The following is a 15,000-nucleotide window of genomic DNA, read 5'->3' on the forward strand; positions in this document are numbered from 1 at the left end:
AGGAGCATTTTTAATAAGATAAAGAAAAATTGTAACCATCCTTTATATGAAATTATGCCTAAGATTAAACAGACATCACTTAGGTTAAGGAACCCTACCAGCCTTTTACCAAGAATTCACACGGAACGCTTTAGGGCTTCTTATATCAATAGATTGTACTTTAAGTATAAACTCCTCTTGTAGATAATAGATAGAAGTAGATTTTTATTGATGTTTAATATAATTTGAAAGGCATTGTATATTTATAAATTTATTATATTGTAGGTTTTTAATGTATTTATTCTACAATGTTATTGGTATGTATTTTTACCGATGTTATTTTTAATAAAGACTTAATAAAATCACCAAGTATTTACATTCCATCTTTAAGGGGTGTATGGGAGAACACAGCAAAGTGTAAATACACTTCCCTCATTAAAATAAAATAACAAAAGTGATGTTCTTTCCTTGCCTTATCTGATCCTACTGTATAGCCAGTAAATATAGTTTTATGTTCCCATGAACAAAAAATATACAATACAGTATCATTTTCAATAATTTGTTTTGAAGTTGCTATTTGAGCTGAAGAATACAATAATTAACTCTTCAGAAAAATGTTACTTTTTTTTTTACCTACAATAACAGAAAAGATGATAGTAGTGGAGATGAGGATGATAGTGCTGAGAGCAAAAAACTTAGAGGACAATTAAACAGTAAGTCAACACCTTTTAATTATTGTTTCACAAGTTTCCTTATGTACAGTTTGTTCTGGCTCATCATATCATTTCTTGATGTGGTGTGGGTTAAATTTGACCTCAGGTTTGTCAGTTGAATTACTGTTACGAGCTATTATAGACATTAAAATATGGGTACTTTACTTTTGAGGTGTTTAATCCTCTTCAGTGGCAATTCGAGATTACAACAGCAGACTTTGGTGACTATTGTACCTTCATTTAGCACACGTTTTATTTCTTATGCTGTGGTCATTGGTGGACTTGAGAAGATAATAATAATATTATTAGTAGTACCGGTAGTAGTTGTCATCCAGTGCCACCACTTGCTTAATCCATTCAACCCTTAAGCAGCGCGCATTGACGATTAAAATCATCTGGCATTAGACAGAGTAAAATCTGTAAGTCTCACTCTCAGAAGGAAAATTAAATTATTACCAAGTTGAATAATTATACAGATCATCAATTCCATTTCAGTGTGATTTTTCATTTGTATGTTTGTTATCTTTAATAGGTGCCATTGTAATGGAGAAACCCAATGTACAGTGGGCAGATGTTGCAGGATTAGATTCAGCCAAGGAAGCCCTCAAAGAGGCTGTCATTCTGCCTATAAAATTCCCCCATTTATTCACAGGTAAACATTCAGTACCAAAGATATCTGAAGACATTCTCGTCAGACATACCTTTGTGGTTATAATGTACAGTAGTTTGCCTGCTTTGGCATTGGCATGCAAAGTCAGAATTCCGTTCCTTATTGTTTGGTGGATTTTAAGTATACTTTATGTTGCAGGTCATTTTGTTCCTTAGGTTAATTTTCATCCAAACTAGGTCATTTTGTTTCAACCTCGGTCAAATGGTTTTGACCGAAATCAACCTACAGCATGATGTAGGTCAATTTGGGACAGGTACAAAACACAGGTCACAGGTCATTGTTTTACTAAAACAGATGGTATCCTAACAGGACTTGAAATTGCGACCAATACAGTCGCATTTGCGTCTAAATATCTGGAGAAGTTGCAAATTTGCAGTTGTTCTTGTTTTCATTTTCACTCTTTCGAAACAAAAGGGTTAGCAGTTGCCACTTTGCTGCTCTTTTTACTAAAATAAATGAAGAAATGACAAAATTATTTTGTTTCTCGCCTTGAGTTTTCTTTCAATCTGAAGATAGCGTAATTGTAGCATAATTTCGCTGCGATGCTACGTGCAGAACTCTATTCCTTCGATATTATTCACCATTTTCATTGGTTTCTTTCAACACAAGTATTGTGGGCTCATATTTTGTTTTGCTACACCGCTGACAACACAATGCAGTGCGACGATTTTGCGACTAAATTTTGCGAAACTGTGACTAAATTTTTGTATCTTGTCGCAAAATTGCGACTGGATTTTTTCATTAATTTCAAGCCCTGCCTAAACATTCATTTAAGCCAACCTTAAGCCTAATGTTAGCATTTGTAAATGGTTAGGGTTGTTTCAGTATTGGTGAAACAATGACCTGTGACCTGCGTTTTTTTCCTGCCCCAAACTGACCTTAGTTGAAACTAGTGGTGGGCCGATGATCGATTATAATCGAAAGTTGATCGAAAAGTTCAAGCGACGCGACAATCAATTTTGCTTTTTTCATAAACGATTGTCGCCAAAAAATTAAAAATTTATTTGGGACAAATAAAAGTATTAAAATCAATAAAAATGTTTGATTAATATCTCGTGTGAGTTGTCTTTTTTCATGGACTCCTAACTTTTAAGTCACAACAGCGGATATAATCTAAGATTGATTGTGTTTGCCTGGCGGTACCTTGTTCGCTGTGTTGTTGTCACGTCAAATACCTCACGCTTATTTGAAAGATGTGGCATGCTAAGCCGCTTTGTATTGCATAAACAACTGAACCAAAACATAAATTACATGTACAAGCTCACTGTTTCGCGTTTTGTAGTATCACTACCGTCCAAAATAAGTTTTGAAATAGATCTCAATTGTATTTACAAATCACCAGAGGAAGATAATGTCACCTCTGATCCAAGATGAACAATTGTTCGTTTTGGCTTGAAAATGTTTGTTTTGCTATCCCCAATCTCTCCCCAATTCCCAGTGTCCTCTCTCAGACATGCCTCGCTTACATGTTGCTGACGAGTCCAACATGGCGGCTAAAATGGACGAGTTGGAGATCTTTCGCTATCCTGGAAAAGCCAGGTCAAAAGTGTGGGAATATGTTGGTTTTCATCAAGTGAAGGAAGGGCCCACTTTAGATGAAAAATATGTGGAATGCTTAAAATGGTAGATTTTTCCGATTATAATCAATGATCAATCGGTTGGGGCAATCTGATTATTTCTGATGACCGATTCCCACCACTAGTTGAAACACCTTGATGTAGGTTGAAACAAGTTGAGCTAGGTTGAAACAAAATGACCTAGTTTGGTTGCAATTTAACTTTAGGAACAACATGACCTGCAACATAATTATACATGTAGTTACCGTTTACAAGTAAACATTAACTGAGGTTTTAGTGAAATCCAGAATAATAAAGCTCAAGGCTCATGGAATATCCGGGCTGATTCCACTTGCTAAGACGTTCATTTCACTAACACCAAATAAATCGACAAAAGCATTGCAGTAAATGGAACCCCTACAATGTATTTCCTTTTGTTCAACCAAGGGAAAGTGCATTAATAAAAATCAACTTTGGTGCCCTTGGCCAACACTTGCCTGTGTAAAATGCTTGTCAAGTGAAGCTCCTTGCAGTTATGAATGCAATTTTGGCAATTGCGTAGAGAAGCCTGAAAAATCCAGGACTTCAACAGGGTTTGCACCCACAACCTCGCGATGCCGGTGCGACGCTCTAACCAACTGAGCTATGAAGCCACTGATGTTTGGAGCTGGTCCAGTTTGTGGGTTCAAATGTTTCCCTGATGAAGGAATCAACAAACGAAATGATATGTGAATTGAATCATCTATTGAACTGCGGATATGAAATCAAGTGACGCTATAATCCTCTCAGTTATGAAATGCAATTTTAGCAATTGCATAGAGAAGCCCAGAAAATTGAGGACTAAAAGAGGATCATAGCTTCAGTAGATTTCATATCCGCAGTTCAATACGTGATTTGACACAATTCATAGATCATGTTGTTCGTACTGTAGAATGCTTGATGGCCAGCATTAATTTTTTTCTGAAATGATCTGGAGGTTCCCTGATTCCTAATCCAATTAGATTTGAGGTAGTGAGCTTGGTGTGTAATAATAAATATTGTCGTACTTGTATATCTCTTTACATTGTATGTGCCTATTGGTGTGATGGTGAAGGATGCTGAGGATAAGTTTTAAAACTTGAATGTACGTGTAAGTTAAAAGAAATATCAAGAAGAGAATGAACTGCAATGGACTCCTTTTTTGTATTACAGGAAAGCGCACGCCCTGGAGAGGAATTTTACTATATGGGGTATGATTATGTTATAAATTTGTGAGTTTTGCTTTCTTACTTCTTTTTTGGGTGGGACATACAATCCCATGGGAAGAGGTAAGTTGGCGTGTATCATTTTTGCTCCATTTATTCAAAAATTGGTGGTAAAATTACCAGGAGACTTGGTGTTGGAATGAGGAAGTGCAGGGGTATAAAATCAGAAAAAAGAGGTTAGCTGAGTAGATGTGGGACACTGATGTGACCGAAGAGGGTAGACAGGAGTACAATGAGATGCAGCATGAAGTACTGTAAAGGTGGAGGTGAGTTTAGAAAGGGCGTACGATGAATTATAATTATGCTTGGTTGGACAGTAAGGAGGGAGAGACGGAGGCAGAGAGAGAGAGAGGGATGGAAAGTGTGTGAAGCAAGTTAGGGTGATTAAGGAGAGAGACGGAATTTGTTGACAGGTGCCAGAAGTGTGATGGGAAGATGGAATGAGTACTTTGAAGAGTTCACTTGATGAATGTGGAAAATGGAAGAGAACGAAGAGTAGAATAGGTGATTGTTGTACACCAGGAAGTAGCAACGATTAGTAAGGGGGAAGTGAGGAGAGCATTGAAGAGGATGAAGAGTAGAAAGGCAGTTGGTCCTGATACCTGTGGAGGTATGGAAGTGTCTAGGAGAGGTAGCAGTAGAGTTTTTGATTAAGTCATTCAACAAGATCTTAGAAAGTGAGAGGATGCCTGAGGAATGGCGGAGAAGTGTGCTGGTGCCAACTTTTAAGAACAACAGAGACGTACAGAGTTGTGGTGCGTCATACAATAAAGCTATGGGAAAGAGTAGTGGAAGCTAGACTAAGGGCAGAAGTGAGCCTTAAATTATTGTGAGCAGTGGTATGGTTTCATACCAAGAAAGAGTACCACAGATGCAGTATTTGCTTTAGGGATGTTGATAGAGAAGTACAGAGAAGGTCAGAAAGACCTGCATTGTGTCTTTGTAGACCTAGAGAATGCAATGAAAGGGTGCCGAGAGATGAACTGTGGCATTGTATGAGGAAGTCTGGAGTGGCAGAAAAGTATGATAGAGTGGTGCAGGACATGTTTGAGAGCTTTATGACAGTGGTGTGCTGTCTGTGTGACAGAGGAGTTCAAGGTGGACGTACAGTAGAAGTGGGATTCGGAGGTGGGACTGGATCAAGGATCAGCTTTGAGCCCCTATGGTTAGGGACAAGCTGATGGATGAGGTTGGACAGGAATCTCCTTGGACTATGACATTTGCAGATGAAGTGGTGAGAGCAGGGAGCAGGTGTGACATGAAGTTAGTTGGTGTGAAAGAAGAGGATGCAGAGGATAGGGTTAGATGGAGGCAGATGATTTGCTGTGGGAGCTAAAGGGAACAGCTGAAAGGAAAAGAAGACGAGTCAGTTAATCAATGATTTTTCTTCAACTTGGATAAAATATTACTGCATAAAATAAATGCACATTTAATGTCATTGACATACGTACATGTAGAGCAGTGGCATTCAGCTTCCAGGTTATCCAATACAGGTTGTTCTTAAGGGTACTATTCACATCACATTGCTTATGTAGTGTACAATGTAACTCTCAAAATGGCATTTCTATCTAGTTTTCCTGACAAACTGAGATTGTGTAGTTTCTTTAGAAAGGTGAGAACTTCCTTGTGACATCAATACTAATATATGTCCAACATAAAAGACACTACTTTCCACTGAGAGAAACTTTCCTTTTGCAGCCACCTGGAACAGGGAAATCGTATCTAGCTAAGGCAGTTGCCACAGAAGCAAACAATTCGACTTTTATATCAGTCTCTTCATCTGATCTAGTATCCAAATGGCTCGGAGAAAGTGAAAGGTAAGTCTGTTACGAGAAATAGCCTTATTTTCATGTGTTAAGAATTGCCGGTTTTCACTGTCACACCATCATGAAAACCATTCAACAAATAAAGTCAAAAATCAAAGAGATAAAGGAAGATGAATATTCGAATAGTCTCGCAAAGGTTCAGGTCTGTGCGATTTTTCGTGCGAGAGATATTCGAAGAATTGTTTACTCAAATTTATAAGGATTTGTATGGAGACGCCATGTTTGTGTCCCTCTCAGGGACACAAATATGGCGGCCGGAAGCTAACAAAAACATATGTCTTCGAGTTTTGCTATAAAAAGCCAGTAGTTGTCTTCTGAGGGCTCATAAACATCTATATGAGTACTTATTCTCATGAAAGGACTGTTCAGATTGCAAAATCTCAGCGGATAATTCACATTTTTAACCTACGTGATAGCGTTCTCAACCGCAATTTTAATATTGTGTCACGCAAAAGCTTAGAAATTCAACCTTGCTTTACCACGAGACGAAAAACCCTATCAAACTGAAAATTTGTGAAAAGACAAGTCTTCAGCTGTTCTCATAACTAACTAAACTAAAATCTCAAAAGGATTGATAATTCCTTGTTTTTTAGTTTTGATGACGTCATGTGAAAACCAAGAATAGACTAGAATAGGCTGCTGTGCTAATGCTTAAATGCCATAAATCTTGTATTTTACCCAGTATTTTAAGTGGTTGCAATTTCACTTCTGAAAGTCCCACGACCTGCGATGACATTACAAACTGTTTTGCTATGATCCATTTCATCCATTTAATATATCATTTCATCATTAAACTGTTTTGCATTTCAGTTTTAAAAGAATTTTTGCAATTTTGCAAAGCAGTCTCTAACATCATCTAAGGAAATATTATAGCCCCTCGCACTACATGTAGCTCGGCCGTGGAGCAAACAACTTCTGGTTTGAGTAAATTGGATGGAACACTTAAATTGGAATTTCAAAGTGGAAGAATGGCAGAATGTTTTTGTATTGGGTAAATAGATTTATCATGGCAAAGAGAAATATTTGAGGTTAGTGACACTTCAGTTTTACTCAGCTAGCTAACAAGCATTTCTTCTTTTTTGTATGACTTTGTTTGCAGACTTGTAAAGCAACTTTTTGAGATGGCTCGTGACAACAAACCAGCAATCATTTTTATCGATGAAGTAGATTCCTTGTGTGGTTCAAGAAGTGAAAATGAAAGTGAATCAGCCAGAAGAATAAAAACAGAATTTCTTGTTCAAATGCAGGGTAAGAAACTTTGTAGTAGGGACATCTGGAAGATAATAGATACTTAAAGATCTTTTTTACGCATAAGATGAGAACTTTATTCCATAAAGCTCATTATTGTAGAAATCTATACGCTTTATTTTCACGTGTGAAAAAATCCTATACAGCCAATCAGAATGGTATATGGCTCTTTCACAGGTTGAAGTATAACCAATCAACAATAGTGTAAAGGCCTTTCCAAGCCACTCGTGCATCTTGTTCATCTCATGCAAATCATACTTTGTTATTGAATCAGAGTACATTTTTCTGTTCAGTACTTTATTTCCTTGATGTATATGTACTGTGATCTTTTCCATTGCTATAATTAAATTTGCATTTGGTTCTATTGTTAGTGAGTTTTTGTTTCTAACTTGCGTTCGGAAAACTATTTCAATGAAAATTCTCGTCTTACGTGTAATAAACAGCTCACAACATACATGTAGAAAGTGCTTTGTACAGGGTTTTGTTCATGAGTTGTTGGTGTCAAAAACCCGAACAAGCGAGGTACAAGCGAGTGAGGGTTTTTGACACAAACAACTCATGAATAAAACCCAGTACGCCTCACTTTCTATGACGTAAACTATATATACTGCGGTCGTCAAAGAGGGATGCCACAAAACAACGCTATTGGTTAAAGAGGAAAAATATTCATGCTGCCCTTGCGGCACGCATTTCAATCACCAAATGTGAGGTTCTGACGACAATGCGAGTTTACAAATGGGAATCTTTCATTCTCTACTTTTACTCTGAAACCGCTCATACCAATTCATTTTAGGATACTTTGCCCACATTGTACGACACGACCAAGATGGAGTATTCCTAAAAAACTTAAGACAGAGCAAAGTTATACTTTGAGGTTACATTTGGGTCTAATGAAAACAGATACTTCTAATCAGCCTTATGACACAGTTATGCTGTTTTTCAGGAAAAACTGCAAGTGGGCCACTGCAAACAAAATAATAATTGTTGTTTAGATTTTTCTTAACAGTTTAATTGTGAGTACAAGTGATCCAGTGTTAAACTATCAATATTATTAAACTAGGTTGACTGGAAATATTTTGATTGTCTTGCACAGTAGCTCTTTCAAATGGAGTTAATTATTTGATGTTTCTTTCTATACTGCATTGTTGGCAATACCACTTGAGGCAACATTAATTTTGGTCTGTTTTGGTTTATTTTTCTACACAAGGTGTTGGTGTTGATAACAAAGATGTCCTTGTGTTAGGGGCCACGAACATTCCATGGACTCTTGATTCTGCCATAAGAAGAAGGTAGTTCGCTTTTAATCTATGCCGAACAGTTCTGTTTTATGTTGTGGATGAAGAATGTCAAGTCCTGTCTTTGACACAATTTTCAGTTTCCACTTTTGATCTTTTATTGATAAATAAGTACACAACGCACAAGTTCACAATACCAGAGGCTTATATGGCATAGGTCAGAGAGTTACAATTTGCAGCTGCTAAGTTACAAAGAGAATAAAACGTAATAATTTGACTTGACTTCATGGCAACCATGCTGGTGTTCATGACAAAGGTCTGCACACTGTACAATTGCAATTGCAGTAATTGTTGTCTCGTGTAAACAGCTGAAAAATTCTGGTCACTAGAACCCATGACCACTGCGAACTGCCAGTGCAATGCTCTACCAACTGAGCTGTGAAGCCACTCAGTTGGGAGCAGGACAATTTGTTTGGCTCATGTGTCCTCATGGAAGGACTGCTCAGATAGCAGAGCATTCCACCAGCAACATAACAGATCAGGGGCTTGAATCCCGATGAAGCCTCCTGAATTTTTCATTTATCTGTAAGAGACACTAAGCTGTATTTTCCACTGGCTGAGGAACGAAATAAGTGGAAAATGTTTTCTCACACACCTCTGGGGCCTGGACCCAAGGGTTTGTTTTTGAGTCACGTGCTCAGTGTTGTTTGTCAGTTGCTTTTTTGCTGTCCGCCATTGCTGACGTATATTTCAGAGCCCCAGTTCCCACCCAACCCTTAGTTTGAGTTGATAACATACACTCTGTTGGTTAGATATTCTTTATTAAGACTGTCAGCATAGAGTCTTACTAAGCTTATAACTGTTGTTTTAATATTACTGTATTTTGCCTAAATTATGTTTAATGTTGGGCTGTATTGGTTTGAGAAATAAAAGAGTCAGTTGGCGTTGGTCAGCTTGACAATGGCTCCCAGAGGTGTTTGAGAATTATTGCTTAAAGTGTGTGGAAAAAAATGGTTCTTGTTTTTCCTCACATTTCGAAAGTACTTGACTTTTATAGTAATTTCAAGAGGAAGACTGTTTATTCGAATTCCACACTTTTCATTTAAAGGTCTGCCATTACTTGGTTCGGTTTTCGACTAATAAACTTTCATCAAGAGAAAGTGACATTAGTTTTACTTACTAGTTTAAAAATGAAATGTGTGCGGCTTAATTGGTATGCAGCACAAGAGTTTTTTGCTTTCAAATTGTCACTTTAGTGTTTTGCCGTCAAAATAAATAGTTTTTATCTTGAAATGATCGCGTAAAATCTCGCATGTCAAATATTCAGCATATCTTAGCAGCACTTTTAATTGTCCAGATACAGTTTATGTGCAAGGATCTCTCCTAACCTTTGTCAATAACCCACACTTCAAATATATGCATTAATTTTATTTGAAAGAACTGGCTGTCAAGCTCGTATCTTCAGCCCTCATGCAGATAGTGCGCCAGCGGTACGCGTTCTTCATTCTCCACCTATACTCCTCAGGTTTTGCCGACTACTACAACTCTTATTGAAAACCCTGGTTAATTGGCGATTGCCTTGAGATCGGGGGATCCTGGGTTCAAGACGCGTTCTGACGTCTTGTTGAATTTGTTCTTGGAATTTCCTGGTTCAACTTCCTGGCTGCGTTTGTAAATAGCCAACTGGTTTGTCTCCGGCCAGTTGGGATTCTTAACAGTTGTGAATGTTCTGTTCTGTCGTGATTGCGTTTCGTTGGCCCTGAAAAGCCCCTATGGGGAGTGGTCAATTAAGAATGTATGTGTATGTAACAATGTATGTATCTGTTTTATGACCCTGGATGCATAAAGGCACCGTTAAACCACAGAAAATTAATGATTTTGTTGGACTTATGTGATTAAAAACTGGAGGAGTGAATCCAAGTGTAAATTTTTGGAAATTGTTTTGTAGATTTGAAAAAAGGATCTATATCCCTTTACCTGAAGCATCAGCAAGAGTGAAAATGTTTGAACTTCATATGGGGAACCTTAAACATTCCATTCAGCCGCCACAGTTTCGAGAATTAGCAGAAAAAACAGATGGGTGAGAGTTATTTGTACATTGTATGAGCTCTCTCAAATCAAGACCTCTGTTTACTATGCAAAATACTTATTACTTGTTAACTATTTGCCTTCCAGAAAAACGTTGATTGTAATCATTGAACCTTTTTCATTTAGGGACGATGTTTGTCCAATTCACCGATTGGTAGCCAGCTCCAAGATAGAGACAACCTATCTAGAATTTATGCCTTTTAACACCTGAGCAATAATATTACATTTTATGACGACATCACAACAGTTACTGATGTGTTGACCTTACTGAATTGTTCCAATTTACGTTTTTTCAGTAAAAGAGCAAATTACTGGACCAGACAAACTATTTTTGTTGTTTAGCTTAAGTTTGTATTATTTTCTACTCATACAGATATTCTGGTGCAGATATCAGTATCGTGGTGCGTGATGCCATGATGCAGCCAGTTCGAAAAGTACAACAAGCAACGCATTTTAAAAAGGTTCGTATTAAATACGTTGCCAACGTGTGCACCAGCATGGCGATAATGTTTGCCCTGCTTGTGGTGTAGGAAAAAAATTTGTTTTGAAAGGCTAATCATTTGAGTGACCTTAAAAAAACCTTTTTTTTTTTGTAAAGTTTACATGTTGGGCTGCTAGCCGGTTTTCCAGGGTCAGTTTACTGAGGGAAGGAAGGAGAAGAATAATTGTTACAGTTAGTCTCATTGTCTCTCTCCCAGTCTCTCTAGTACATGATTAAAGCTGAGGGAAAAGACAATTGTCAGAAATGGCGACCTCCTTTGTAACATTCTTTTGCATTTATGTTACAATGCAATTCGACCAACATGTACTGCCCTCGTTTTGAAATGAATATTCTCTTGAAATTTCCTCGTGGTAGCGAGGCTGGAAAGCCTTATTAGCATTAAAACAGAAGAGTATTTTATTTGGCCGCCGCCATTACTGACTTTTAAGGTACTCGTAGACCAACTTGCATTGCGTGGTTATGCTAATTGAGGTTTCATATTTCCGTTGGTCATGTCATCAGGTCAGAGGGCCCTCTCCGCAAGACCCAAATGTTTTAACGGATGACCTCTTAACACCATGTTCTCCAGGTAACAAGGCTCTAGTGATTATGACTTTTCTGGCAAAGTTAAGTAGGTGCAAGATTTTTAAGAAGTTTACCGTACCAGTGTTGGAAAAGATGTCTCAACGCTTTTTACCTTTTCTTCGTGCAATCTGTCTCTGTTTCATTTTGTTACCTATGACTTTTGCATTTATTTTTCAATCCTTTAATTTTGCAGGAGAGCCTGGTGCAGTGGAGATGACATGGATGCAAGTTCCAGGAGAGAAGCTGTTAGAACCTGTTGTTAATATGGTAATGATACCAGCACTTCTTTTCCCCCATTTCAATCAACCAATCAATCAATAGACGTTACTTAAAACTCAGAATTGGTAATTATTATTCAACACATTGTAACAATGTCCAAATATGGTCATAGCGGGCTCAATATTCGTCGTGCGTACTCAACAGATATCATGCGATATACGTAATGTTGTGTGTCCTGGAGAAAAATGGTAGTTTTTCCAGCTCCTTTTTTTTCCAATAAACGTAGAAAATTGTGCCTTGTCATCAATGTGTTGAATAATAAAACAATTATCCTGCTCAATCTTGCGGAATATCGCCTGATTTTAGCCAACTCGGCCTACGGCCTCGTCGGCTAAGTATCAGGCGATTTTCCGCGCGATTTCGCAAGATAATTGTTACATTATAGCACACAGGGTGCTAGTTTGACCGAGTAAAAGATAATAAGTCAGCATGCATCAAAATATATAAAATATACTTACAAAAGATATACATGTCATGTGCAATAAAATGATGGATAAATTATTCCACTTGCTTGTACTCAAAGCCAACTTTACGAATGAGATTTTCAAAAGTTCTGAAAGTTCTGAGAAAAATGGCAGTTGTCAATTTATCATTAAGAAGACTCCATAGCTTGGGTCCAAGATACCTTTGCCTGTAATTTTGATGCTAATGACAACAACGTCGGGGATGGTGGTGGTAGAGATAATGATGATGACGATTGTAGTTCTTTGGTGATAGTGATCATAATGATTTGACTAAAAGAGAGCCTATTTATTTCTTTTCTATTTCCTTCATCTTTTTGTACAGACGGACATGCTGCGATCACTGGCCACATCCAAACCGACCGTCAACTCTGCAGACTTAAAAAAGTTTGAAGACTTCACAAGAGATTTTGGACAGGAAGGATAGACGCCAAATTTTGGCTAGTACAATTTGATTCATTGGTTAACTTGCCCGGAAAAACATCTCCCAAGTCAGAAAAACATGAGTTTTTGTACTCTGATCAGTTAATTTTTACATATCTTCTTGTCAGCAAAAAGGCCCACAAGTAGACTTTTATGGTTAAAGAGCGTAGATAGCAAGCAACCTTGTTCCCAGTGTCTCTCTTCTCTGCCGCCATTGTTGCAGAGAAGAGAGACCCTGGAAAGAGGCGGCGTAGATAGGTGAAATATATGGGAAAATATTTTTTTCCCTAACCCGCGGAAATTAAACTCCCGTCCCCATTTGTTCAAATGGCGGAACTCGCTATCCGATATTTTCAGTCTGTGCTCACGTAACTATGAGTATGCTGACTCTTAGCACATTTAAGTAAAACTGTGTACAAAAACACTGGCCGCTGACATGAGGTTTATTTTATACTTTGGACTGGATGAAGTTATCCATTCTTTGAACAATTGGGGGTAATACATTATGTACGCGCTCCATTGATGAGCATCCTGTTTGTCACCAGTTTTATTGACTATAACATTGTAACGCTATTTGGTGACCTGAAGATATTCATTGTTGTGAGCTTGTTGATCTTGTTTGCTCAGGAGATGTGTTTCACGCTGGCAAAGAAATAGTTGGATATGTGATGTAAAATAAAATTATCTTCTCCTAACAAATATTACTTTTCGCAGAGGACAACTTGATTAAAATGGTTACCAGAATTTACCCTTTGAAACAAAAATGCCTGGCAAAGGTCATTGGCATTGTCGAGTCTTGTTCGTATTGTCAGATATTTTGTCAAACGTGATGGACGGTGCGATAATCGCTAATTCGGAGAATAGTAGAGCTGAATATGTGGCGCGTTTTTAGTGTCAAAATTCAAAGGTGCATTCGGCAATTCAAACATTCAATCTAGCTATTCAAACCTTTAATTCAACAATTCAAAGATTCAATTCGGTAATATTCTCAATTCAATTCAATTAGATCTAAGGTTAGCTTTAATGAATGTTTCTGTATTAGCAAACAATGACTTGTGACCTGTGACCTGTGTTTGTACGTGCTGCGAATTGAATATTTAAATTGTCGAATTAAGAGTTTTAATGGCATGTTTGAAGTTTGACACAATTAAAAAAACGCGCCATAGATTTAAGGGTGTTATTCTCCGATTTAGCCATAGAGGTGCTCTCTCACCCTCTCTCTGATTTTACCACTTCACCTAGCAAAACATCTCCGATTCAAGCCGATTCTCCGATTTTACCACTTCGTCCAGCGAAAAGTTACCAGAACGGGGCATACATACGACATGTATGGGCTGCTGACGGTATTTAAATTCACTGTGGAGCAAGGGGCACATCGGAAAAAAAAAACAGGATAATCTTGGAACTGAAGTCGGGAAAATCGGGGAATCGTAGAATCGGAAAAATAATCGTATAGTCGGATAATCGAAGGAATAGTTTATGTCAAGCTCTCATCATTTATCCATTATCGCCTGTGGCCTAACAATTCTTTGTCTTGGTCTGTAATAACTAATAAAGATGTCGCGAGCAATGCGTCTGAATAAATAAAGTGCCCTGGAGTCTCTTTTTTAAGGGCCTATCATAGTGATGAAGAATGGAGGTTTCTTTGTTCAAATATACACTGAGAGCACTCGCCTCCCACCAATGTGGCCCGGGTTCGATTCCCATATACTCGGCGTCATATTTGGATTGAGAATGTTGGCTCTCTACTTTGCACCGAAAGGTTTTTCTCCGGGTACCCTGGTGTTCCCCTCTCGTCAAAAACCAACATTTGACTTTATTTGCGTTAATTTTTTGGTTTCAGCAACACGATCTCTTCCTCAAATAAAAGAATTACCGTTCATTGTCAGTTTGCTCCAAGTAAAGCATTTTCCTCCATTTAGATTACTCTGTCACAAGACTTGTGGTAGCAGATAATAAGAAAAAAAAGTAAAAATAGTCCATGGACAGGATTTGAACCCGAAGCACCCACTTTGAAGGAACTGTTTTTATCCACTTCACCAAAACTAATTAGTATATATAGTATATGAAATCATTGCTGAATAATGGTTAAGTCTTAGGCTTGAATTTATAATGGTTAGCTTTCTCTTGAAGTACGGTAACCGACATTTTTTCACTGTGTAAGCTTGAGCACTTCTTAGCGGGTGTTAATACACGTTTGCAGCGGCATTTT

At 37.8% G+C, this 15,000-nt stretch overlaps 1 protein-coding gene across 1 annotated transcript in view; it reads left to right on the forward strand.

Annotated features, from left to right (window-relative positions):
* The window catches only part of LOC137991168 (vacuolar protein sorting-associated protein 4B-like), a 17,269-nt gene extending 2,854 nt beyond the window's left edge, over positions 1-14,415 (forward strand). The window contains exons 4-14 of the mRNA XM_068836287.1: positions 625-692; positions 1,225-1,344; positions 4,110-4,147; positions 5,861-5,979; positions 7,088-7,236; positions 8,444-8,525; positions 10,420-10,551; positions 10,933-11,020; positions 11,563-11,629; positions 11,819-11,892; positions 12,691-14,415. Of these exons, the coding sequence (XP_068692388.1) occupies positions 625-692; positions 1,225-1,344; positions 4,110-4,147; positions 5,861-5,979; positions 7,088-7,236; positions 8,444-8,525; positions 10,420-10,551; positions 10,933-11,020; positions 11,563-11,629; positions 11,819-11,892; positions 12,691-12,792 (1,039 nt within the window). The 3' untranslated portion in view covers positions 12,793-14,415. The remainder of the gene's footprint in view (positions 1-624; positions 693-1,224; positions 1,345-4,109; positions 4,148-5,860; positions 5,980-7,087; positions 7,237-8,443; positions 8,526-10,419; positions 10,552-10,932; positions 11,021-11,562; positions 11,630-11,818; positions 11,893-12,690) is intronic.
* The last annotated feature ends 585 nt before the right edge of the window (positions 14,416-15,000 follow it).

Source organism: Montipora foliosa, chromosome 1 (assembly GCF_036669935.1).
Source record: "Montipora foliosa isolate CH-2021 chromosome 1, ASM3666993v2, whole genome shotgun sequence".
Classification (NCBI taxonomy): domain Eukaryota; kingdom Metazoa; phylum Cnidaria; class Anthozoa; order Scleractinia; family Acroporidae; genus Montipora; species Montipora foliosa.